The sequence below is a fragment of the Sceloporus undulatus genome, chromosome 1, assembly GCF_019175285.1.
Source record: "Sceloporus undulatus isolate JIND9_A2432 ecotype Alabama chromosome 1, SceUnd_v1.1, whole genome shotgun sequence".
Classification (NCBI taxonomy): domain Eukaryota; kingdom Metazoa; phylum Chordata; class Lepidosauria; order Squamata; family Phrynosomatidae; genus Sceloporus; species Sceloporus undulatus.
In genome coordinates this window covers 236,854,635-236,879,858 of record NC_056522.1, presented here as the reverse complement: position 1 = coordinate 236,879,858, position 25,224 = coordinate 236,854,635, and the positions used below count along the sequence as shown (strand labels likewise).

Below are 25,224 nucleotides of genomic sequence, written 5' to 3'. Positions count from 1 at the left end.
ACAATAAATTTTAGGCTATACTGGAAACCTATGTTTTCTTCTAACTTCCTGTTACTGCATTTCCTATGTGTTTCTCCCAAGGGTAATCTTCCAATCCCTATCTTATATAATTAATATTAATTGTATAAATGATGGAAGGTAATAAGGTCTGATGGAGCGAAAATACTGACGCTCGGGGACACTAGAATATGAGAGTAATAAAAGTAAGCATACGTTTGACGCAGTCCAGTTTTAACATCCTTTTGTGTTTTGTAGATCCTATCATACTAATGACTACTAATACAAATAATCCATAAATAAGTCACGTTTTTACAGAATTCGGAGTACATATTTGTTTATGGGTCCATTATTGGGGAAAAGGCAGGAAGAGCAGGATATAAATACAGTAACTAACTAACTTCAATAATAATAATAATAATAATAATAATAATAATAATAATAATAATAATAATAATTCATCCAAAAGGAGAAAGCTGGTGTCAAGTGGGAAATTTCTTGCAGGACCCAGTGATAAGCTACTGTAATATTTTTTAAGATGCTATCCCATACATGGAAACAACTAATTCACCTACATAATGTAATCAAGTGAAGTCAAGAGATTATGGTGCATGCCTTTGATGCAGTTAAACTCCATTTGACACAAAGAACATAAATCCATATATAGAGTAAATTAAAAGTTAATACCACTATCCCAGACATCATGCCCAGACAAAATGCTGAACACAGACAAATCATCTATATAAAAACTCTTGGCAATTAACATGGCTTTATTCCTGGGATTTAAAAAACAAACAGATTAATTAGTTTCAGGAACGCACTTCAGGTTTTTACTGCAAAAACAGAGAGTTACAACAGAGCAGGATCAAGGCAGGGGAAAAAACCATAAACTTACTCTCAGTACAACTTTCAGTTTAATGCAGCTATCCACACCAGAATGATCCAGTTGAAAGTTTTGTTCAATTGTCATCTCAGGATTCTTTAGTAAGTGGGCAAGAGAAAGCACCAGGGTCCCCAGGGCATTCTCCCGGTCCTTATCTTTGATCTAGAGAGGAGCAAAACAATACCGTCAAGAGAGGTCTGAGGAGTAGGTTGATTTTAGTCCCTTTATCTCCAGATCATACCCAACTACTATTGTTGTAGAGCAAAGACAGTTTCCTTGTTTAACAAAGGAGCATTTCAACAAGGTACAGTACAAGATCACCTGGTGCCTTTAAAGGGAGCCAACAATGAACTGGTCCCTCTTTAATTCTTTATAGGAAGTGACCATATTTGTTTTTGCTTCTAGCCTCACAGAGGTTAAAAAGGGGCATGATAAAATTGTAAAGAGATGAAGATTGTGGTACATTAAAAAAAAAGCTACTTGATGGTATCTGAGCAGCTCAAAGTAGTCAAAATATGTTCCGAAACTCTACAAAGTCACATTTTAATAGTGGAAAATATGGGATTACTGACATATCTTTTGTGTTTTTATTTATGTATTTATGGTGGCCTTAAGGCAAATTTATGGAGTTTTCTTGGCAAGATTTGTTCAGAGGTGGTTTGCCTTTGCCTTCCTCTGATGGATAAATTGGAACGGCCAGGTTGAGTCTTCTTTATCTGAAATGCTTGGGACCAGATGTGTTTTGGATTTCAGATTTTAAAAAAGATTTTGGAACACCTGTATTTGCATATACATACATAATGAGATGTCTTGGTGATGGGACCCAAGTCTAAACACAAAATTCATTTATGTTTCATATATACCATACACACATAGTCTGAAGGTAATTTTATCCAATATTTTAAATAACTTTGTGCATGAAACAAAGTTTGTGTACACTGAACCATCAAAAGCAAAGGTGTTACTATGACAGCCACTCATGAAAAAAGTTTTGGGTTTTGGAATATTTCAGATATTAGAATTCCACATAAGGGTGACTCTACCTGTCAGGAAGGTATGTCTTGCCCCCAGGATGATGGCCAGCTTTTTAGCGCAGTACATGTAAAATAGATACATCTGCAATAATGAAAGAGAGTTGCAGTGCCAAGCTGCAAGTCAAAAGTCCACTATTAAACAGATGAGAACACTAGAAGCAAAGGTATGCAGAAAGTCCAAACCAAAGGTTTGTTTTCTTTTAGTGTGTTTTGTGTTTTTTTGTTTTTGTACTAGGGTTGTTTCAGTCAAAGCAATGGCTCACAAGACAGACAAGGGGAACCAGTGGCTTTTGGGACCATGGTGGGGATGAGGAGTTAGAGCATGTGGTGTTGAGAGAGAAGTGGCTTAGGTTTTGTGCCTTTCTCTGGGACTTGGCTGGCTGGTTAGATCTTCACTGTTGATCCTGCTTCTTTGTTGTTATTGTTGTTGGACAGGATGAGAGAAGAGGTAGCAAAAAAACAATGTTTGAGTGGAGGAGGGTGGAAATTACCTTGACGTTGTGTGGGAAAGACATATCTGGGGAAGGAGGGGGAGGAGTATCAGGGTTTCATTCTTTGAGAGAGACCTTCTCTCAGATTGAGGATCCTTCTTCACCAGGAAGAAGCTTCTCCCTTTGCACCCAGTCACCTTGGGAGCAGCAACCAAGCAGCCGGTCAAGCAACAACCAAGAAGTCTCTTGCCTGCGCTGGCCTTTGACACAAGGCTGGCATGGGCGAGAGAGTTCTCTGTTGCTGGTCAGCCAGCTTCTTGGTTGCTGTTCCCAGAATGACCAGGAGAAAGGGAGCAGTGATGAAGCAGCAACCAAGAAGTCTCTTACCTGCTCTGCCATAAGGTCAGCCAGCTGCTCTATCACTGTTCCCTTTGCACCCAGTCACCCTGGGAGCAACAAAAAGCAACCAGCCAGTCAGTTGATTGGCTTTCCTTTTGCTGTAAGGCTAGCACGGGCGAGAGGAAACAGCAGGTCTGGGCTGCTGATGCTGTTGTATTCTTATATGAGAGGCAGAGGTTGTGGCAGCTGGCTGCTGCTGAGGTAGATGCCATTGGCCAGCTGGATGCTGAACAAACAGCAGACCTAATATCAAGAAATAGGAGTTGGGGGCACTAGGGTTGTTGCCAATCAGGAAAGGGGCCTTAGCTTCAAAAGTTTGGGGACCACTGCAATAGTCTCTCTCTCTCTCTCTTTCTTCCTCCATATTTCACTCACTGACTCCTCCCAGGGACGCAGCCAGGATTTTAGGAAGGGGGGGGGGGGGCCCAGTTTAAGTGCCACCATTGTAATGGGACTTGGGTGCAGCGGCGCAGCAGCACACCCCATTCATTTTTTCTCTGGAAGGGGAGGGGTCCGGACCCCAAGGCCCCCCCCCCCCGGCTACGTCCTTGCTCCTCCTCATCCATCTTATTATTCTCCTAAAGAGAGAAACACTTCTACAGTCAATGTATAAAGCAGCAACATTTTACGTACACAAGAGCTTGTGCATAGGAAGACCAAAAGCCTGAACCCATGCCACCCTCCCAGAAACAGAAACAGAGGGGACAAACTAACCTCCAGATGAAGAGACTGTGATGCAGCACTGTGAACAAAGAACGTGAATGCCTGGCCCCAAGCAGGATCTTTGGTGAAGGTGCATGTCTGTTTGAGGAAGGAGTGGGGTAAGGAAGAAAGAAAGAAACAGTCCATATATCAGCTTTAAAAGACTGGGGCTACACTTCCATCCTCACTTACCTGAGAATGAAAACCAACTTATTATGTTGGTTAGGCGGCACCATACAGAACTACTCTGTTAGAAATTGTAGCAAGATAGGTTAGAGAGCAAGGATGATGAATATTTGAACTCCCAAATGTTGAATGGCAGTTCTAGAGTTTGTAGTCCAACACTTGGACACCGGATATTCCCCACCTCTGGTTTACAGCCTAGGCCTCAGAAGTCACTTCAAATGGGGTATATTCCATCCATGTATAACAGCTTTCTCCCAATCCTGATGGTAGAATACAACTCCCATAATCCTAAACTAGCATGGCCAATGGCCACCAGGGCACCTGGTTGTCTTACCTGGATGGAAAAACACACAAAAGCAGGGGCTTTTTAAAAAGAAGAGCTCAAACTCTTGGATAGACAGTCCAGAATCCTTCCCATCAAGCAGATCCACCCCATTGGTAGGGTCTCTACTTAGCTTGCTGCTACGCAAGCCAAGATGCCCATCTAAGAACAGACCTAATCGTAAGTCAAAATCTCCTGCTAACACTAACAGCAGTGTTTGCTTGGACACAGAAATAAAGTGCCTTGTAAATTTAATAAAGTATATATTTGCTCTTGATTGCACCAGCTATGTCCCAGGACATAGCTCAGGAAAAATAATTAGACTAAGTATGAGCCTTTACCCTTGCCCACACTTTCACAGAGATGAATATAATATTTGGGGAGGGAAATGGTATCTATTGTGTAATCATTCAGAATCTCCTGTATTAATATAGCACAGTGGCACTATTAGATTGTCAAGGCCTTTCAAGGCAATCAGCTTTTTATGCAACATATAGTTTTTGCTGCCTATCAAACCACCATCTTCATCACCCAGAATGTCAATTGAGATTTGAAATCATCCCAACATTAGGTGTACTCACTTAAAAAAAATGAAAAAAATATTCCCAAAGTTAACATCTCATTGCAGTTGCTGTGACAAATATGATTGTATAAATGCCATATGCTGGATGAGTGGTATTATTTGTAGGTCTGTGGATTACAGTCATTCATAAATATGTCAGTGTGCATATTTTCTACATATTTTTATTTCTTGTTTGTGTCTCTGTACTTGTATTATATTGTTTTGCAATGGCCTATGATCACACATAATAAAGGTATTACTATTATCTCTCTAAAGAAAAGGTGAGAATTGTGTGTTTCTCCAGATGCTGCTAGACTGAAATCCCCAGCAGTCCCAACCAATGATAAGGAACGCTAGACATTGCAGCTCAACATCTGGATGGCCACATTCTTTTCACCCTGACCTGAAAGTAGGGCCAGCATTGATTCTCCCTATCATTCCATGCATCCATTATCACTGGCTGCATCCACATTGCAGAAATAATTCCGTTTGACACCACTTTAACTTCCATGGCTCAATGCTATGGAAATCTGGGAATTGCAGTTTGTTGTGGCACCAGACCAAGGCTAAATGTCTCACAAATTGATGAGTCCCAGAATTCCATAGCACCGAGCCATGGCAGTTAAGAGTAGTATCAACCTGGATTTTTCTGCAGTGCAACTGCATAATAGGCCATGCAAAGTCGAGGCATCATGCCACAGATACTGTAGCTAACATCTGCAAAATGGCAAAAATTGCTTTTCAGTTATCTAGAAAATACCTGAAGTGATGTGGACAAGACATTTTTCAGTACTTTGCTACTGGTTAATTAAACACACACCACAAAAAATAATATAACTGTTTGCTTTATGAAAAAGAGAAATTGATGCCCCTTACCTTACTTCTATGAGTCTTGTTGCCCACCGTCAGTAGAACAAAGGAAGAGGGCTCCCTTTCCATCTTCTTTATAATATACAATATTGACAAAAAGGACAGCATTAATGCTAACACTAATACTTTCTACAAGAAAAGAAGATGGCTTGAATAGGAATGTAAGCATCACCCCAACTTGTTTACAGCATTTCAAAAGGCATAGGATGTAGAAGTTTGGTTCTTTTTAATATTGTAGTTTTTTCTACTGACTCTGCACCCAGGATTTATTCTTGGATACAGTAGTCTTCAGGCCTCCATGTTTGGGACTAAATTTGAGTTTGGTACAATAAATGTTTAGGTAAGTAAAAACACAGGATCAGCAGCAGTTGCTATTACTCTTCCAGTACAGAGCTGTTGAGTTAGCTTTAAGTAAAGAGAACAACAAAAACAACAACCCCACATACTTTAATAGTTTAAAGCAGAAGACTGCAGCTAAATGATGGAATATATTCACTATAACTACATATTTTATTGATATAATTGATACAAAGGCATTGTCTAATGGATAAACACTTGTCCTTTCCAGAATGGAACACTGGAATTGAGCAGACCCATTATTTCTTTCAATCAATCAATCAATCAATAGCATTGAAAATCATTATTGTTGAGATTTTGATGTTCAGTTTTGTTCATAGTAAAATGAGGGGCAGAAGCACACTTTTGTATATGTGGAAGCAGAGACCATCTACTATATACTTGTCTGAAGTCCATCAAACATAGAGAAATGCTATAAAAACCTATATGAATTTGCCTCTTTGGGCTTGATGTTGTTTTGATTGTAGCCTCACTGATATTCCACTCAGTTAGGCTTTCCATTCTTCTTCACCTATGTATTGTATGTAGGACACAGTTGAGAGAATAACCTCAGTAACACAAAGATGAAATACCTCCTCCCATTTTTATCAGTTATGAGAGATAATGTCTATCTGAGTTGAATTCCAAAAAGAAGCACTTACCTTGAGGTATCTGTCTTTTCTGTATTTCTTTGCTCCATATTCACCATTAGAATATTCATACTGGTTTTTCTATATTGGAGAAATATTCAAAAGAGAAGAGAAATACAAAAATAAAATTGGATGTCATAGACCCAATGGAATTTTGTCTCTAAGGAGGCTTACCTAAAATAGGGAGGGGCATCTAAAACAGATTAAATTTAAGACCTGAGGAAATGATAGGGAAACTCTTCATCTGCCACCAAAATGTGCTCCACTCATATTCCATCAGCAACCAGCATTCAGAAACACAGTGCCCCTGATGCCAACAGTTCATTGTATCTCTTTCCAGTTTCCAGCCTGTACACACCACATTCCAAAACTCTCTCCAGCATACATATGCTCATCTACCCATCCTGGCCTTAGGCAACATCTATCCACCTGCCTTTGTCCCTCAATTAATTGAACTTGTCACCACATCACCATACCCACATGTTTTGCATTTCTATGGCTAGTAATACACTCTGCTTGTAAATGTTCTTCCTGGGTGCCAGTTCTTCCATGCATCTGACGAAGCAGACCAAATGTACAGAAGTTGTCAGTCTCAAAGGAGCTACAAGATCCCTTTGAATACTGATATTCTAGACCAACAGGTCCATGTCTCTGAGTGATATATAAATATTAATGGACCCTTCTCCACCAGGAAGGCTACTGCTACAGGCTGGAAAATAGCTTTAAAAATTGCAGTGATCAAAATATAAAGCATAAAAGAATCTCTCCAATTCTTACCCAATAAACATAGCTGGTTTTAATTCTAGGAATAATAAATGGCAGAAACTAGTTTGTAAAAAGTAGCAGGGGCTCAAGATAATCTCAAATAAAGTAAAGACTGTGGAGGGGAAAATGCAGTCAGCTAGCTCTTGCAGGCACTTGTAAGGTTTTTTTTAACTTGTGTTTCTCCCAGCTCTCCACTAGCATGCAAATCCCTGTCAAGGGCTCCCTTATAAAATCATCTACCTCAAATTTTTGTTTGGAAATACTGTGTTCCAACAGTACTTAAAAAAACATCCCTCCAACTTTTAGGTGTCATTAAATATCTGTCTGTCTGTCTGTCTATCTATCTATCTGCCATTAAAATATTTCTATCTTGCCATTTATCATAGGATCTCAAAGACATAAATAAATAAATTAAAACATTTCTGGATTAAAATAATTTGAACAAAATAAAAGCATATCAAACAAAGCAACAGTTAAAACAACTATAAAAGCAATAGTTAAAACCACTTTAAAACTGCAACAATTGAATGCCATGTACATGTATACTTTGAACTAAGGGGTGAAACAGACAGTCAAAATAAGGAGATTTCCAGTTGGCTTCCAGGCGGCATGTTTTGATGATGCAAGCCTCGATGCTGGCTGGAAATCACTCTCAAGGAGCCCTATGGGGAGCCCTGGTTGTGCAGTGGTTAAATGCCAGTAGTGCAGCCACAAGGTTGTGAGTTCAATCCCATGCAGGGCTCCAAGGTCCGCTCAGCCTTCCATCCTTTTGTAGGTTGGTAAAATGTGTCCCTAAACTTGTTGGAAGCAGTTGGCTTACATATTGTAAACCACTTAAGGAGTGCTAGTTCACTGATAAGCAGTATAGAAATGTATTGCTATTGCTATGGGGAGAAAAGCCAGACTAAAAAGTAGCTGAATTTTTCCGCTTCTTCCTGGAAAATGCACATCTTTGCTCAAACATCTAAATACAGTGTCGCCACAGTGACTCTAAAGGGGCACTCTATCTCTAACCCTAACCCTAATTGTGCATGTAAACGTCCCATTGCAAGAGAGCATTTAAAAGGGATGGAGCTGTCGTACCCAAGTAGTGAAGGTGACAATGCCCAAAAGAGAAAGCGTGACATCTCTCATGGAGATGAATACAACACACACAAAGCAGACCTTGCCAACATCTGTATGGGCACACCTCTGCTCCGATGCCCTGTCCTGGTGAAGCACTGCACGTGTGGCTCCTGTGAAGGTGCACAAGGATGGTGGGAGGAACTAAAAAAAGTACCCAGTGGTGCAGCTTGAAACCATGCAGTGTGTTCATTACATGCATACTCCAGCCACCTTGTGAATGAGTGGTGCAGTTGCTAGGGTTTCAATGCGGCTTTGGAAAAGCCACTTTTTCCTGCCCATCTGTTTCTGTCCGTCCCCAAAGAATTTAATAAAAAGCCATGTTTTGGCTTGGCATTAGAAAGAAACCAACACTGATACTAGCTGGACCTCCATAGGGAGAGCATATTTGTCAGGCATTTCCCAAACAATAGAATTTGCAGAATCTGGCAGGCTGTGTTTCCAAAGAAGACAATGTTATGTCTGCCAAATGGATTTTCTTGGCAGGAAAACTTCTGTATTACTTACTACTACAAGACAACAGAACCTGCACATGCACCGGCAACACAGACTGACAATGTAACAATTTAACACTATGCTGTTTGACAATAAGAACACATTGCTCTTTTCTGCTTACTCACAGGAAGATTGAAGGCACTGTCCAAATACACTATGAGAATTGCTGTTGCCAGACCATTCTTGTCCTGCAAAAAAACAAAACAAACAAACAAAAAACACAAATTAACACACTGATATAAAGTTTTGTGACATATGCCCCACACATTCATATTGTAAATTTAATCTTTCAAATTATGTGGTCTCTTTAGCAGTTCTGCTTTTGCCATTAGTTAACATGCTTTAGCAGGGGATTATTATGGATACAAATTATAACCTGAGTTTGACTATCCTATGTTGTTTATACTGGTCAATGACCAAATAATTTTTTTATTATTATTATCCTATGTTGTCCCATGTTTTATATACAGTCAGCCCTTAGTATCCATGGGGGTTCTGTTCCAGATCCTCCCCCCGGCAGATGCCCCAAACCATGGGACCTCAAGGTTTTAATGGTGCCATCTTGACCACATTCTGAGACTGCTTGGTTACTGATGTCCCAGTTTTCATCTGTGAAGCATTGCTGAGCATGTGATCAGAGAATGTTGGTCTATTTTTATTCCACATCTTCTTTATTGCCTGACACTGAGAGCTGGGCCATTATCAAGCATTGATGTGGATAGGAACCTATTCAGGTCCTACAGCCTGGCAGGGTGCCCATTCACAAGGGCACCCTGCACCTGCTCTTCCTCATCCTCTTCTTCAGCACTCTGCTCATCCATCTTGTGCTCCAACTTGGACAATAGTTGTGTTATATAGGGTGAACAATAAAAGACGTCACTTGTTTTCTGTTCATTGTGCATGCATCTGCACTGTAGAAATAATGTAGTTTGACACCACTTTAAGTGCTATAGCTCCATTCTATGGAATCCTGGGATCTGTAATTTTACAAGATCTTTAGCCTTCTTGCCAAAAAGTGCTGGTGGTGCCTCACCAAACAACAAGTCCCAGGATTCTGTAGGATGGAGCCATGGCGGTTAAAGTGGTGCCAAACTGCATTACTACTATAATGTAGATGAAACTTGTTCCTGTGCCTGGCAAGTATCCAGGTGGTTCAAGGAGAAGGAGGAGCAGGAGGTTGTGGGGAAGTAACATCAGAGACCAAAGGGGGTTGGTGAGGAATTGGGCTCACTAAAGGGAAGGGGGCTATTAAGGCTTTCTTACTTATAACCAAGGGTACCCACTAACTGAAAGTATCTTCCAACAGTTGTTATCAAGTTTCCCCACATACTCACCTCATAAAGTTTCTCCTGACTGGTGACCAAAGAAAACCATTTAAGCTTCAGATGCACATGTCCGCTTGCTATCTTGCTTAAGGGGAACCACTTCACAAGGAAAAGGAAAAGGAAAGCACACCAATGTCAAAAAGGCAAATTAAGCTGTGAACTGGGTACCATATGCAACTGAAACAGCAGCTCACAAAATTAGTGTTTCATATTTTATCAAGCTGAATCTATTTGAGACACAGCTTTTAAAATACAGCATGTTTAGATAGCATTTTAGATAGCATTTTTCTAGCTGGAACAGGGAAGATGATAAGGACATCAATGCAATGGAGAGTCCTGGTTTTAGAATACAATTGGCATATAACACCCAATAATCCTTAAATATGCCTTACATATCCTCTAGAATTAGAACAACTTTGCCAAAGATTTCTACATTCATTTATTTTTAATCTCTTCTTGAGAAACAGTTCCTAATCCCAATTTGATTGTGCATGTACATCTGAAAATGCCCACAGCCCCAGCCCCATGCATCTTGTGAATCTAGGCTCTTGCCCAAGAAAACCTCATGATACATTTGTTTTATGGTTGCTCAAGACTCTTTGTCACATTTAAAATCTTCCTGATAGCCCCATGTAAACCTTATGTACAGACAAAAGTGAGAACTCCAGGAAATTAAATTTTAAAAATCATCTCTGTGGATAATTTAACTTTAAAAAAAAAAATCAATGTGATTGGCAAAAAGTTAACATCCTTAAAAAACTATTCACAAAATCACCATGCCTTCAAAGAGAAAACACAAAGAAAAAAAAAGATGATTGAAAAAGTCTAATTTTTTTACCTCATCAACAACTCTGTCTTTCATCACATCAGCAAGGTTTATAAGCAAGCTGTAAAAAACAACAACCACAGAACAAATCACACAAATAAACTCTATAGTAATTATTGTACTTGCTTTTATAATTAACAGATGGTATGTAAGCCTATAAGGATCCTAGTGCTGAATTTTCTCACTCTGTTCCTCTTTCCAATTTGAAATGTCCCTTCTCTCCACCCTCAACATAAATAAAACTCCCTGTATAATGAGCTAAAGAGACAATAACACAGAGATTATTGAGACCAGTCCTTTTAATTCCACAGGATTCTCCACAGAAACTCTCCTGTGAGCTCGAGAATTTAATGAGCCAGTTGTCTGCAAAGGAGCTGTGCAATGTCTTGAAAGCTGTCTTGAAACTGGTGGAAATTTGTGAATTCCAGTGCTCCTTTGAGATGTGCCACTTCTGTAAAACTAAGGCGCGTTATAGACGGGCCTAAGCGGCGGCGCCGTCGCGCTGTGAATACACATGAGGAGCGGTGCTTCCGGATGCGCTTTGCCCCTCGCGTGTATTCCGTACGTCAAGATGGCGGCGCCCTATATAGATGGGCGCGGCCATCTTGACGTAACGGATGCTGTGCGTCTGGACGTCCAAACCCGGAAGAGACGTTGCGAGTGCGCGCTTTGGCACTTGCGACGTCTCTTCCGGGTTGCTGGATGGAGCGCGATTTTTGCGCTCCTTTTTTACAGCGCGGGGGAGTCGCGCGGTTTGGCTGCAGCAGCTTCCCCGTGCTGCAACCGGCAGCGGCCCAAGACTGCCCCTTTTGGGCGGTCTGTAACGGGTCTTAGAGCCACTGATCTTGTTGGGCAAGTACTCAAAAGGCACATGCCTAGGGGGTATAGCATAAAGGGAAGATGCACATTATAGTACACTTTTAAAAAATGGAAAAATGTTTAAAATAGATTTAAAAAGAGACTTTTACATTTATATTTATATTTTATATTTCAATTATATTCAAATTTTATATTCAGATTTCATTCCTAACAAATAAAATGTCTTTCCTTCATTCATAACAAATCAAATCCCCCTAACTCATAACTGATTAATTATTCTTACATTTATATTCAAATGTACATGAATTTATGTTTACTTTAATATGACACTAATTATGATTCTGGCTATTCCATCTATTAGAGTCAATAGATATAGTCATTGTCTTACTGAATATCATTATTTTCTCCATTGATTATAATTTAGCAGAAGCACTGAATATCTGCAAAAAATAAAAGGGGGGGGGGGCTGGAGGTGCATCTGGCTAGTTGGCTGTATTTTACCTTCCCATGTGTAAACCCACCTTTTGAGCATATATACCACATGTGTGTGTATGAGCCTTCAGTTCACCTGTCAACTTATGATGACCCCATGAATTTCACAGGATTTTCATAGGCAAGGAATACTCAGAGGTGGTTTTGGTAGTTACTAACTATGAAATTGGCTACTGACAATGATATTGAAAATCCCAGAGAGATGGTCAGTGTCATAGTTTATATCATTGCTTTCTCCCATTGGCTTCAGTGCATTTAGTAGGGGCACTAAAAAGGCTTTGGGGGCTATTGTCATGGCCAGCCAGGCTGAGGACTTGGAGGAAGAGGCTGAGCAAGGCCCTAGCTCTGTTCTGCCAGCTCCAGTAGAGCTTGTGACTCATCAGGCCAGCCACCCTCCAGCAGAGATTCCAGGCCTGAGAGACATAGAGGAGCAGGATGAAATCGTACCTACCTTCAGTCAGATAAGGACAGAAAGGGCATGCCTCCATCGATCCAGGAGGTTATATGAGAAATGCTTAAGCAATCACTGGGCCAATATAAACAGGTGCAAGACGCCAAGCTTCTTTGTCAGAGCCTATTTGTGTTCCCTGGCGCAAGCGTCTTGCTCTGACTCCCTTGGACTTTGTTGCCTGCTACCTTGCTTGTTGGACTACGGATTAACCTGGAATCCTTGGCCCTGGAATTGACTTGTTGACCTGCTCTATGGAATCCTGGACCCTTGGCTTGCCCCCTGACTCTGCTCTATTGGACATTGGACTGGTACTGTTACATTGGAGTTGCTTTCTTGCTGCTGCAAAGCCCTTGTATTTGTTTGCTTTTCGAGCTGGTCTCAGCCTTTATCAGCAGTCCGTCGGCTGCTTTCCCGGACAGCTATATGAAAACTGAAGGTCACATTTTGCCCAGCCACACCATAGGTGAAGTCACATTGTGAGCAATGTTGTGCTTTGGTTGGAATTGTCTAAGAAGCCTAATATAGAGGCAATCCTTTGTCACTGTGACACAACGATCCAAATTTCCAAATTTGGATAATATATAAATATTGAGATGTAAGGGACATGCTAGTAACTTCATCTCATGAGCCCTATTCTCATTGCAATTGTGTTAATGAAATGAAATGCATACATACCAATTTGGGAGCAGTCCTGGTTGTTAATATGCTGAAAATTTGTGGCAGCTGACAATATTCAAATATTCAGTGGTGGGACTGAGGCTGTTGCAGCCATGGACAGTCCCATATTTTCCTTAACCCTACCTCTCTGCCCAATTTCTCTACCCAGCATGTCATTTGCTTTTTTATTTTATTTCTTAAAAAACAACAACAAAAACACAATTTAGCAATTATGGCAATGTTATTTAGTGGGGTCGCAGGAGGTGGGAAAAAGAAAGGAGAAAGGAGAATTCCAGCCTGCTGAGGGGGGAAGGAGAGAAGAGGAGACAAAGACTAAGTGACGGCCCAATCCCAGAACTGTAGTTGGAAGCTTATCACACAGTGATGGGCTAACAGTGTGCAATTGGCAGTGAGTGATTGGCAGCAAATTGGTAGCTATTGATATGTTTTGCCCAACAATGAAAAGGTGTGCCACAGCCATGGATAGACTACAGATCAGCTACAGGTCAGTCATGTGATAAGGTTCACCCATAGACATTGCTATCCTGCTTCAATTTCATTTTTCTACCCTCGTGCAATGATCTCCAAGGACTCTACTCTTGAAAGAAGATAGGTGTGGAAACGAATGATATCTCATATCATAAGTTAATGGCATATTTTTACAAATGTGTTCAGGGAGATGGGAACCACTCCTCTAATTTTAATTGTTAATATGCTGAGAATTTGTGGTACCTGACAATATTCAAATATACCATTCCCCTTCAATTCAACGTTTATGGACGTCTGCATCCTGCGTTTCCTTCCTTAAATATATAGATAGACTGAGCCATTACTAATTGCAAAGGCTGTAAGCTGCAGCAAGAACAGAAAGAGAGAGAGAATGAGACAGGGGAGGAAAGAGGCAAGTTCTACATAGGGCTGGAGAAATTTTTATCCATCACCTGCCCAGGAAATCATCTTTATCTGGGTCTTCATCATACAGATCTATCTCTAGATCCTGACCAGGTAGTTCATGAACAACAAACTGTGAAGAGAGAAAGATTATTAAAACAAAATGGAACATTGTGTACGTGTTCTTGGGATGTCACTTCAAAGGGTAAATTAAATGAAATTAATAGCTTTCTATTCTTCTGGAAGTTACAAGTCTGAGATCCTGCACTGCAGAGACCTATCAAAAAAGTTTCACATGTGGAACTAAGCTACATCTCCCCTCTCACACACCTCTACCTTTTTTGCTGTAGTTCTTGGCACATGATGTTATTGTTCTGTGTCCGGCTACAGGGTCTGGCTAGATGCTTCTTCAATAAACCCTGCCCTCCACCGTTAACTAAATGGCATTAAAAAGGGCTCCTACAGGTGAAAAGTAGATTTTTTTTTTGAGGGGGACTTTGACCATTGGTCAAGCTGGTAGACAATTTCAGCCTTTGCACCAAAAAAAAAAAGGTAACTTACAATAATGTAAGCTGGACTGTCCCATTAAATACAAAGGCATAGTGAAACAACGTCCCTTATATAAAATGGCAAAATCAAGGTTTGCTTTTGGAATTTATATTATTTTTGAGTATTTTCAAGCCGTGGATGGTTGAATCTCTGGATAAAGAATCCGTTGATACAGAAGGCCAACTATATCTATATTTACATATTCAGTCGGCCCTTCTTATACACGGATTTCTTATACATGGATTCAAGCATCCACGGTTTGAAAATGTTCAAAAAAAGTATAAATTTCAAATATCAAACCTTGATTTTCCATTTTTTATAAGGGGCACCATTTTGCTATGTCATTATATTTAATGGGACTTGAACATACACGAATTTTGTTATCCACAGGGGATCTTGGAACCAAACCCCAGGGTATAACAAGGGTCCACTGTATGTACATAATATGATAACTTGGAGATAGGACTCAAGTTTAAACACAAAATTAATTTAGGTTTCATATACTCCTTATACATATAGCTTGAAGTAACTTCATACAATATTTTTAAAATAATTTTGTGCATGAAAGGAAGTTTGGGTACACTGAATTGTCAGAAAGCAAAGGTGTCACTATCTCAGCCACCAGTAAAAAAAAGTTTTGGTTTTTGGGACATTTTGGAATTTCAGATAAGGGAGACTCAATCTGTACCATACCTTGGCAAATGGCCTTGGACTAAGTACTGATGTACAGGTCTCACCTCAAACATTTCATTCCAGATGGGATTCAGATTTCTTTGTATTGTCTTGCTTCGGTACTGCACCAGGCCAACCCGAAGGAGAGCATAAGGATCTGATTTTCCTCGAATTGCTCCAAGGAAGTTGTCTTTCTGGACGAGATTTTCTGCTTCTAGTAGATATACTCTTACTACTCCCTGGAAGACATATACATATACAAGAAGCATAAGAAAAAAAAATAAGAAAACATTATGTATAATGTTCACCAGGTGTCTGCATTCTAAGATGATGGGAACACTATAAACACAAGACCAGAGATAATGACTGTCTGTCACTACAGAAGCAAGCTAGTGAAATTTGATGGCAGCACAGCCAAGTTATTTTAACTAAAAGACTTAATCAAAGACAACCTACATTTATTGTGTGTCCATTCACAACCTGCCATTCTCTCACTTTTACCCTTCCAGTAAGGAAAAAATGAAGTTGTGGGTAGAAGGAGAAACAAAATGATGCAACTTCCTTGCATCAGAGAGAGTGGTGAAATGTGTGGGCTTGATTTATTAACATTCCTTGCCATTATACAATGGGAGAAAACAGAATGTTTATACATTAAAATCTGTTGTTTTGATCCTTTGAAATCAAGAAGGTGCTCACTAAAATGAACTTGTAGCAACTGTAGTCTGTATCCAGGACTACATATCCTCCATTTATCTCTCCATCATGAGTGGATTTGTCTTCCCCTCAGAATTAGTCATTCAAACTATGGCCTGAATCCTGTTAGTTTATGTTCAACTACACCAAATACACTGACTCAATTACTGAATGGCAAGTTAACACACAGATAGATCCCACTGATTCAATGGTCCTACTCTAGTTAAGACTAATGGGATTAGCTTCACAACTAAGATTTTCAAAAATGCTTTTTTCAGGCCCACAAATCTTTCTAGATCTAAGCACTCTCAAGTTCTGTATGTTCCAATATGGGGCAATTATATTGTACCAAGACTCACAGTTCTCTCACCAATTCAGATAGGAGCATGTAGTGAGTTTGCTATTCTACCCTTGGCATTAAAAATATATGCCACCACCTCTATGATATGGCAGACCCATGAAGGCAAGAGAGAGCTTTCACTACCCTAGAGAAGGCCCCACCTTAGACTTGGACCTTCAACCAAAGGGACTGGCTAGCAAATTTTACAAGCACTGTTCTCAGATGTAACTCACACGTGGAATAGGGAACCGTAAGTTGGCAACGTTAATGTTCTTTTTCAGTGGGATGGTGATTCTGTTTGGCAACACCAACCGTGAAGATATGAGATCTTGGATCAAAGAGTCTGACAATACACTAAAATAAGAAACACAGAAAGAGATAGACAAATTTAAGAAAGGATTCATACAACAGATGTGTTTAAGGCAGGTCCATTGAGGTTGCCTAGTACACCAAGAAGACATAATGGCTCACAAAACTGAAAGCTACAGCCACAAGTGTTTAATGTCAGGCAGCTGGTTGGATCATGCCACAAAGAGCCTAGAAAAGGAAAAGGTAGAGTAGGGAAAAGGGGAAAGAGAGAAATTATGTGTATGATCGGCTTTGCATCTTTCCATTTCAGTGGAGGTCACCATGGCTCATGTTGAAAGAGCTCTAAATTGCAAAAGGAAAAACTTAGTGAGACAACATCACTTATTGATGTGTAGGTAATTCTTGTATGAATCATGCCTCATAATCTTACTGGTGATAAACAAGAGTGCAAATGTTGGCTCACTGTAATGCAGATGTATCAGCTGCCATGGGACAGTATGTGATAGAAACCTCCAGCAAATGAACTCTCTTCTTGAGAATATGTGCAAATGCTTATCCATCAATGTGAGACAGAAAGTTCATCCATCATTAGATCCTCATGCTATTGCAATGAATAAAAGGCTTGGTTTCTATTCATAATCCGCTAGCTATTAAAATAGTAAGGATTAAAAAAAACAAAAAACAAAACACCAAACCATGAATATCTAGTTTCTGGAAGCTGCCTCTACAGAGCTAAAAGTAAACTGCTGTAAAGGATTAACTCTCACATGTCTCTAAAAGCAGGCTTTTAATGTGTAACCAGGGGAGCTTCTTAGTGGGAAGTTTTATTTATCTTTTTAAAATTTTTGTATGTCTTATAAGTGATTTTATACTGTTTTATGTTGTGATTTTACTTGTTATTAAAATTGTATTGTGTAGTTCTTTTAATTGACTCTCTCTAGGAGGCACCTTGAGTCCCACTCTGGAATGAAGGTGGCACACAAATGAAATGAAAGAAATAAAATACTTATATGTTAATTTCAAAAACATGAGCCGCATTCCAGTTCAACTTGTGCAATACATGCCAACGGACATAGTTTTCATGTTTAATGGGAGTAGAATGGCAGGAGACAAAGTCCTGCATGCTTTCTAGTTTTTTGTTCTGTTTCATGTTTAATAGACATATATAGTTTTGATTTTTGACATTTGATTTTTATCCATTGCTAAAACCAACAACACAGAACAAAACATTACTGTCCAAAGTTATCTTGTTGCCCATTAGCTAAAATAACCATGCCCTTGCATCCCAGTGCAGGAGAAAGATGGGGTACAAATTAATTAATTAATTAATTAATTAATTAATGTACATGACATATAAGCAAATTTTAATGAGTTAAATTTCCCCAACAAACTATATTTTTCTATGCTTAGTGTGTGATACCAGCTTTCCAGAGCTACAGGAGACAGCTGGCAAAAGAAGCAAAAGCTCTAATTACAGAGCCAAGCAGCTGGGTACCTATAACACTAGATGACTGCAAAATGAATAAGCAGTCTAGTACTTGCTTTCAGTGATGATTGGAGGAAAAACACACTGCAATCTGTAGAGTGGCTTATTACTTCCAAAATTCTCTGGAGAGTTCTCAGAACACCACCATCTCCTGGAATTTATAAAAGCAATGCAAAGGCTCTCTATGTGATGAGCAACGAGTAGAGCTTAGGAAAATAACTTTTTCGGACTACAACTCCCAACATGACCAATTGGGATTTGGGGAGTTTAGCCCATAAGTAAGCTTTCCTAACTCTGGGAATGAGCATACTTCAGCTACCCAGTTTGCAACAAGTATCCTACCAAGGATATTAGACATAGCCTCTACAGGGCCAGCCCAAGACATTTTGCTACCTGAGGTGGAGCAGCAAAGAGTTCTATACTCGTCAGCTACATAGTACTCAAAGCCAACCAATTTATTTTGGCAACTAGGATTAGATAATCCTACAGATGTCTCTCTCCCCTCTCCTCGGCAGTGAAAAGGTAATGCTAATACAGTAGCAACTATAGTATTAATCAACAGAATAGGAAACAACTTTATGCTCCTTCATGGCACACAAAGTTATTCGCCTAAAAACAATGTTTCACTCTACCTAAAGTATGGGCTGCCTGTGGGTGCCCATGTAGAACCCTATTTGAACAGAGACCTACCTACTAGTACATCACCTTGTCTTAGATACTGAGTTATTTTCTTTGAAATGATTGAAGTTAAGTGAGCGCTCACCTAATTCCTGGAGCATCTAACAGGTTGGTCAGTCCTGCCCAGTTGATTTCCAAGTGCTATATCAAGAATTGAAGGGTGGAAAAGAAACATTTATCAAACAAAAGTAGAATTTCTGGATTCATGAATACTTGGTCTATCGTGCTGTGATTGGCAGCAGTTTGTAGGAGTTTCCTGTTTGCAGGCTTTGTTGGAGAGGACTTGGAAGAGACCTTTCTCAGTACTGCTCCCAGGTTTTGGGACACCCTCCCAGGGGAGGTTTGATCTGCCCCCTTTCTATCGTCTTTTTGCCTGCAGGCAAAGACCGTGTTTAAACAGGCCTCCAGCCTTGTCTGACTTGTCTAGAATGAAATGTAACTGAGTTTTTAATATGCATTGTGAATTCTAAGTGTTTCAGTAGTTTTAAATTTTAATTTTAAGCATAGTGTTTTAATTGAATGTACTATTTAATGCTTTTAAAAACTTTTGTACTTTATACTGTTTTAACTGCTTTGTCTTGATTTATACCGTAAACTGTTTTGAATCCCATTTGGAGTAAAATGGGATTATATATATATATATATGAGGAATGCTGGGAGCTGAACCCAAAGTCTTTTGCATGCAGAACATGTCCTCTACCATTGAGAAAGACAACTGTATTGGGCACACTTGAATTTATGCAAATGTTCAGCGTCCAAGACTTTTCAAACAGATGAAATCTCCCAATAAAATTTCTTTCCATTTGTCTCTAATGTGTGTGGCAATTTAGTGTGATGTGAAGTTGGTGCAGTCATTCCAGGTGAGTTCTGATTACTCACAAACCCTGATACCTTGGGGAATCTTGTGTTCATTCCCAACACATGGACATTTAAAAGCCATCACATGTTCTATCGTCACTTCCATGAGCATAGAATTAACATACAGCTTAGCAGCCTCAAGGAAGCAATTTGCTTAGACAGCTCGTATCAGAAGGAGATGAGTAAGCAAGGCCTGACTACATTTCCTTTGCTAGAGGCTTACCACACTGTCTGGATTCTTCCTACACACTTGCAAATGCAAGGGTAAGCATGTGTCAATTTTCTAAACCCAGAAAACATCAACTAGGTGCATTTAAGCAATTACAACCAATTTAATAATTAACCAGACCCAGAACTCAATCTATGGATTAAAAGCTGTGTGCCATAAAATAGTCATTTTATTTTTCTTAACCAATGGAGCTGGAATGGTGCAGTGGTAGAGAACCAGTTTGGGTTGAAGGGCCAGATCCCTAGCCCCTGACCCCGGATGGGCTGGATGATGTCAGGGGTGTGACCATAAGCCCACCATGGGATAACCACATCCTAGTCTGTCTGGCTAGAACACCAACCAGTGCTTCTATCTGACACTTGCTGAGCTGGCTTTGCTCCTTCCTTGCCTTCCCCATGTAGGGTAAGGCAAGGGGTGAAGGAGCCATCTCTCCTTTCATCCTTTTTTTTTTTTTCGTTTAAAAAACATCCTGTTCTAGTAAAAAAATAGTGCCCTTCTACTTTTTAGAAAGGCAGTATTCATAATTCAATTAAGAAAGACATGGATTAAACATACTGTCCAACATGTAAATTAAAGTGATAAACAGGTATCTAGTTCCCCATTAGAACTCGTAACTGACTTACAGGTTTCTGGATGAAAAATATAGTTACAGCTCCTACAAAAGGTGCATCTGTCAATAGAGGTTCTAGTATCACTCGCAAAGTTCCATACAGCTACAAAAATGACAAAAAGAAAAGGCATTACTTAATCCACTGCAATCGACAGAAAGTATTATTTAATCCAAATAAGTTTAATGTAGGAAATGCTCCCAATTGTTCAATATGGATATTTTGTATGTACCTACCTGTACTCCTTTAACTCCTACTTTAAACTTGGACAATTCCATGTGAATTTCACAGTCTCCTATATAGCTAAGAAAGAAATCAAATTAGCACATCACTAACTTTCAAGAAGCAAATACCTACAACAGAAAAAATGCCAAGTCCCCTCTTATCCTAAAGAATTCCCTTATAGCTGGAAGCCAGTTACAGCAGTACCAACTGCATTCAAAAGGGTGTTGATCAGAGTGTGAACACAGTTACTCCCAAGTAAGTCTCACTGGACTCAGGAGGGAGCAGGCCAATTGTGACAGATACTACCATTACACTTTCAATCTTCCCTTCACAATAATGGGAAAGATGTGAAGTTAGTCCTATGTCTACTCAAGTTTAGTCCTATGTCTACTCAGGAGGAAATCCCATTGAATTCATGTACACATGGCAAACTAACATGCCCTGCTCCCAAGTAGCCAGGATAGGAAGCTCACATCACAGAATCTCCAGATTATACACTAAACTTGTATTTCCTGTACTATCTCCATTGATGTCATCTATCTCTTCCATGGATTTCAAAAGATCCAGCATAGATGTCATATTCTGCTGTATATGGCAAACTGGTTCTCTGGGGAAAGATGATGAAAACATGTTTATTCAACTCCTACAACTCTCCTCCGGTAAGCTGGAGGAAACCCTTTTCAAGAGTATGCATAGGTTTGGGTTTTTAATTTTTTTTTGTTTTTTGGGTTTTTTAAATTAAATTTTAAATTTTAATTTTTTCTTTTCAAATTTTCTTTAAATACATCACATCTTAGAAAATTTTCACTTTAACTGCCTGAAACTATGTATGCGTAGATATATTTGGGCTGTGTATAATATTGTAATTTAAAAGTATAATTTTGATCTTGCTAGTTATTTATGTTACAACTGTTGACATTACATTCAGTGATATATGGGTATTATGATTTATGAATAATGTTAGTAAAACAGACATTACTAGGGATTCTGTATGCTGTGGTATGGGTAGGTGGTTAAGAAGGATGTCAACATGAGTTACCACACTGAGTGACACCAACCTTATTAGTGGTGCCACTGTCCACTAGCCAAATACTAGCTTCTTTGCAGATGTTTTACTTGGGTTCCTCAACACAAAGCTATGCATAAATATACATAACCCCCTCCTCATATGAAAATGTATACCTCCATAATCAAAACCAAATAGGGGCACAAAACAAGGACTAGGAGGGGTCTTTGGAATTATCTCACACAATGAAAGCAAAATCCTACAGGCAATATACACTTAGCATTCAGCTCCTCCTGCTCTAATGTGTGAGGCAGCTAAGTGTCTTCTCTCTGTCACCTCTACCACCATAGAAACTTTTTGTGAAGAAACTGAATTCTCTTTAAAGAGTTTTACAATGTGTACATTTCCACAAAGTGTATGCAATAACAGCAACAACGAAAAGATGTATAGGCGTGTACAGGCATGGCACTCTTTACTTAAGAAAACTGACAAAGGCTTGCTATTTTACTACATAAATGCTTCCATTTTCAACTTGATGAGGTCCTTATTATACATCTGGATCATGTGGCACTATGACTTAGGGTTCATCTACCATAGTGATCTGGCAGCCACTGAGCTGTTAGTGATATGTGCATTGTTTCTGTTACTGGTTTAACATGGGTGGAATTGACATCAAGTCACTTCTAGTTGCCATTTTTGATCAATTCTCAGGCTTTTTTGAGGGAGGGCATTTCAGTTGTTGGGTGAAGTAAACCATCAAACCTATAGGTGAACTTAGATTGTTTCAGCCCATTTTCAAGTTTTAAAAATCCCCTCAATTTTTGCCTAAAAATAATAATGGGAGACTTTAGAGGTTTCCAGGGGGCTTCAGGGGTTGTAGAAGTAAATTTTAGGGGGCTGCATATAACCTATGGAGCACATGTTTCTCATCTCTGCAATTACAGCTAACAACTATGTGATATGTGAAATCACTGGGGTTTTTTTCAACCCATTCAAGTGGAAGCCAATGAAATAGAGAGGGAACACTGAAACTTGTTACACAGTGATCTCAGTTATGATTTGACATGTATTTGTTTTATCATGTACTTTATTGATTAAATATAACTGGGGGAAACCAGGAGACATCTGGGACTGACATATCTAAGAACAGGCTACCATGTTCCCCCTGCTCCCTGTACCTAAATTCCAACAGCCTTCAGATTGCCCTTACACATGTAGTATCTTTCTGCTACAAATAAAACATGATATTTTTTGTCACAACTACTGTGGAAGTTACAAGTATTTGGGGCCTTTGATGGGCTCATTTCAGTTACAGATACTGTTGCATTACAGATCTGTAATATTGACAACAACCAAAGCAAAATCTGAACCATAAAGACCTATGTAGAAAGTTGGGAAGAAGCAATAGTTTGGTTTGAGTATTGGCTGATAGCAATCTTCCGTAAGGAGAGAAAGATTTCATGCGGTCTTGCTGGTCATGGCAGTATGACCATGAACTAATGCCTATTCATAGATTTAATTTGACCCCATTTCTTATACTATATCCTGTGTTATAGCACAAGGCACATGTTGATATTAAATTCATTATGGTTCACTCATACATTATAGTCTGACAGTCACATGCATGAGTCATTTCACGAGCATTTAAATGGCTTTGATTCCCCAGTGAAGTAAGCTCACGGGCACTTTGATTCCTAGCTTATTTGGGAAGATGGCAAGACATACCTTTCAGTGCAGTGTGCTAGCTCCATAGAAAACAAAGTAAAAAATGGACAGGGGGAAGCAATAATGCTTTGTGGTCATTAAATGCTTTGTGGTCATTATTGTTGCTATTCTCTCCCTCCCCCCCACTGCAGCTGTGCTACATCAACAGTACTCGTATTTCTTATCACATGGCTGTGTATTTTTAATGGTCACTGTGGTATAGGGGTTATAGTGTGGGACAGGGGCTTTGCATATGTAGAGTAAAGTTTCTCACTGAATTATGAAACTCATTAGGTTTTTTTGGGAGGCCTGTCAGTCTCTCTCACAGAGTTGTAGAGAGGATAAACTGGAGAAATGGAATATACAGCACAAGTAACTAGTGTGTAACACATTGCTGTTTTGTGCCTTCAAGTCATTTCCAACCCTAAGGCAAACTTATCATGGGATTTTCTTGGCAAGCTTTGTTCAGAGGTGGTTTGCCATTGCTTTCCCCTGTGACTTGTTAAGGTCATGGCTGAGCTGGAAATCCTGCTCCCCAGAGTGTAACACACTGAGTGGCTAACTATATCCTATATGCTACCAGTCACTAAGGAAGTTTCATCCTTACCCTTTGCCTTCTAGCCATCATACTCAAATTACATTAGTAATAGACAGATCAAGGTAATTAGCTACAGTATGTTGTTATGTGACAGGTATTGGCTCACTCAATACAATGTGTGAATTATATAGAAAATGGCATGCAGTTTTTGCAAGCATTAATTTTACACAACAGAGAAGCAATTAAATAGAAATCACTCATGAGTACTGTACTAACACATCAAACCTTATGTATTCATCATCATGTGAGACTTGCTTAGAGTAACATAAACCCTTTCTAGACTCAAATAATTGTAATATGATAAAACAGTTTAAAAACAACTCTGGAAGCAGAAGAAACTACGAGTGCTGAAACCAAACTGTGGTGGTAGGTTAACATGTTTCCTGAACATGGTCACACCTACAGGATGCATCCATTGTCTTGGAAAATATTTCTTAACACTTTGTAAAAAAAGAAGTATGAATTATTCCTGAGGGAGTATGAAAGAAAGGGCATGCCTTTACATTGAAAAAACAACTGGGCCCCAAACTCCCCCTTTCATTGAATGGTTTGCACATAATGGGATGGCACTGAATATGGACATCCACATTCTGCCCCAGTTAGTCATATACGATAATGTACAACTAGGGATAGATCTGAGATGAAAAAGTTTAATCTTGAAGCAATACAATTACTAATATGACACAACAAAGTAAAATGGAGCATTTGCTTGGTCTCTTGCCAGCTGCCCATTCAGAGCATTTAAGAAACTTTTCCATTTTCTTTTGACATTTAGAGCATTTAGGACCCCCCCCACATACACATGATGTCACAATGTAACCAAAACTGAGTGGTTCCATAGTTCTATTACATCATCACATTCACTATGTAATATCCTATGGGTTGTGGTCAAGGCAAAGCCACCCTTTCAACTAAAAGCATGAAAAACATCAAGTAACAGCATATAAGTGAAACAACTGCTATGGGGAAAGGGCACAATTTCCACCTCCCATGGATTCTTATATTAGCCAAAACACCAGTTTTCAAACTGGAGAGGGAAGCAATAGCTTCAAAC

At 39.4% G+C, this 25,224-nt stretch overlaps 1 protein-coding gene across 1 annotated transcript in view; it reads right to left on the bottom strand.

Moving 5' to 3' along the window:
- The window catches only part of ESYT3 (extended synaptotagmin 3), a 55,582-nt gene that overhangs the window by 11,084 nt on the left and 19,274 nt on the right, over window positions 1–25,224 (bottom strand). Inside the window, 13 exon segments of the mRNA XM_042447185.1 lie at window positions 893–1,042; window positions 3,459–3,545; window positions 5,393–5,458; window positions 6,385–6,453; window positions 8,880–8,942; window positions 10,089–10,178; window positions 10,918–10,966; window positions 14,266–14,348; window positions 15,502–15,675; window positions 16,703–16,823; window positions 19,028–19,083; window positions 20,653–20,742; window positions 20,874–20,940. Coding sequence (XP_042303119.1) covers window positions 893–1,042; window positions 3,459–3,545; window positions 5,393–5,458; window positions 6,385–6,453; window positions 8,880–8,942; window positions 10,089–10,178; window positions 10,918–10,966; window positions 14,266–14,348; window positions 15,502–15,675; window positions 16,703–16,823; window positions 19,028–19,083; window positions 20,653–20,742; window positions 20,874–20,940 — 1,165 coding nt within the window.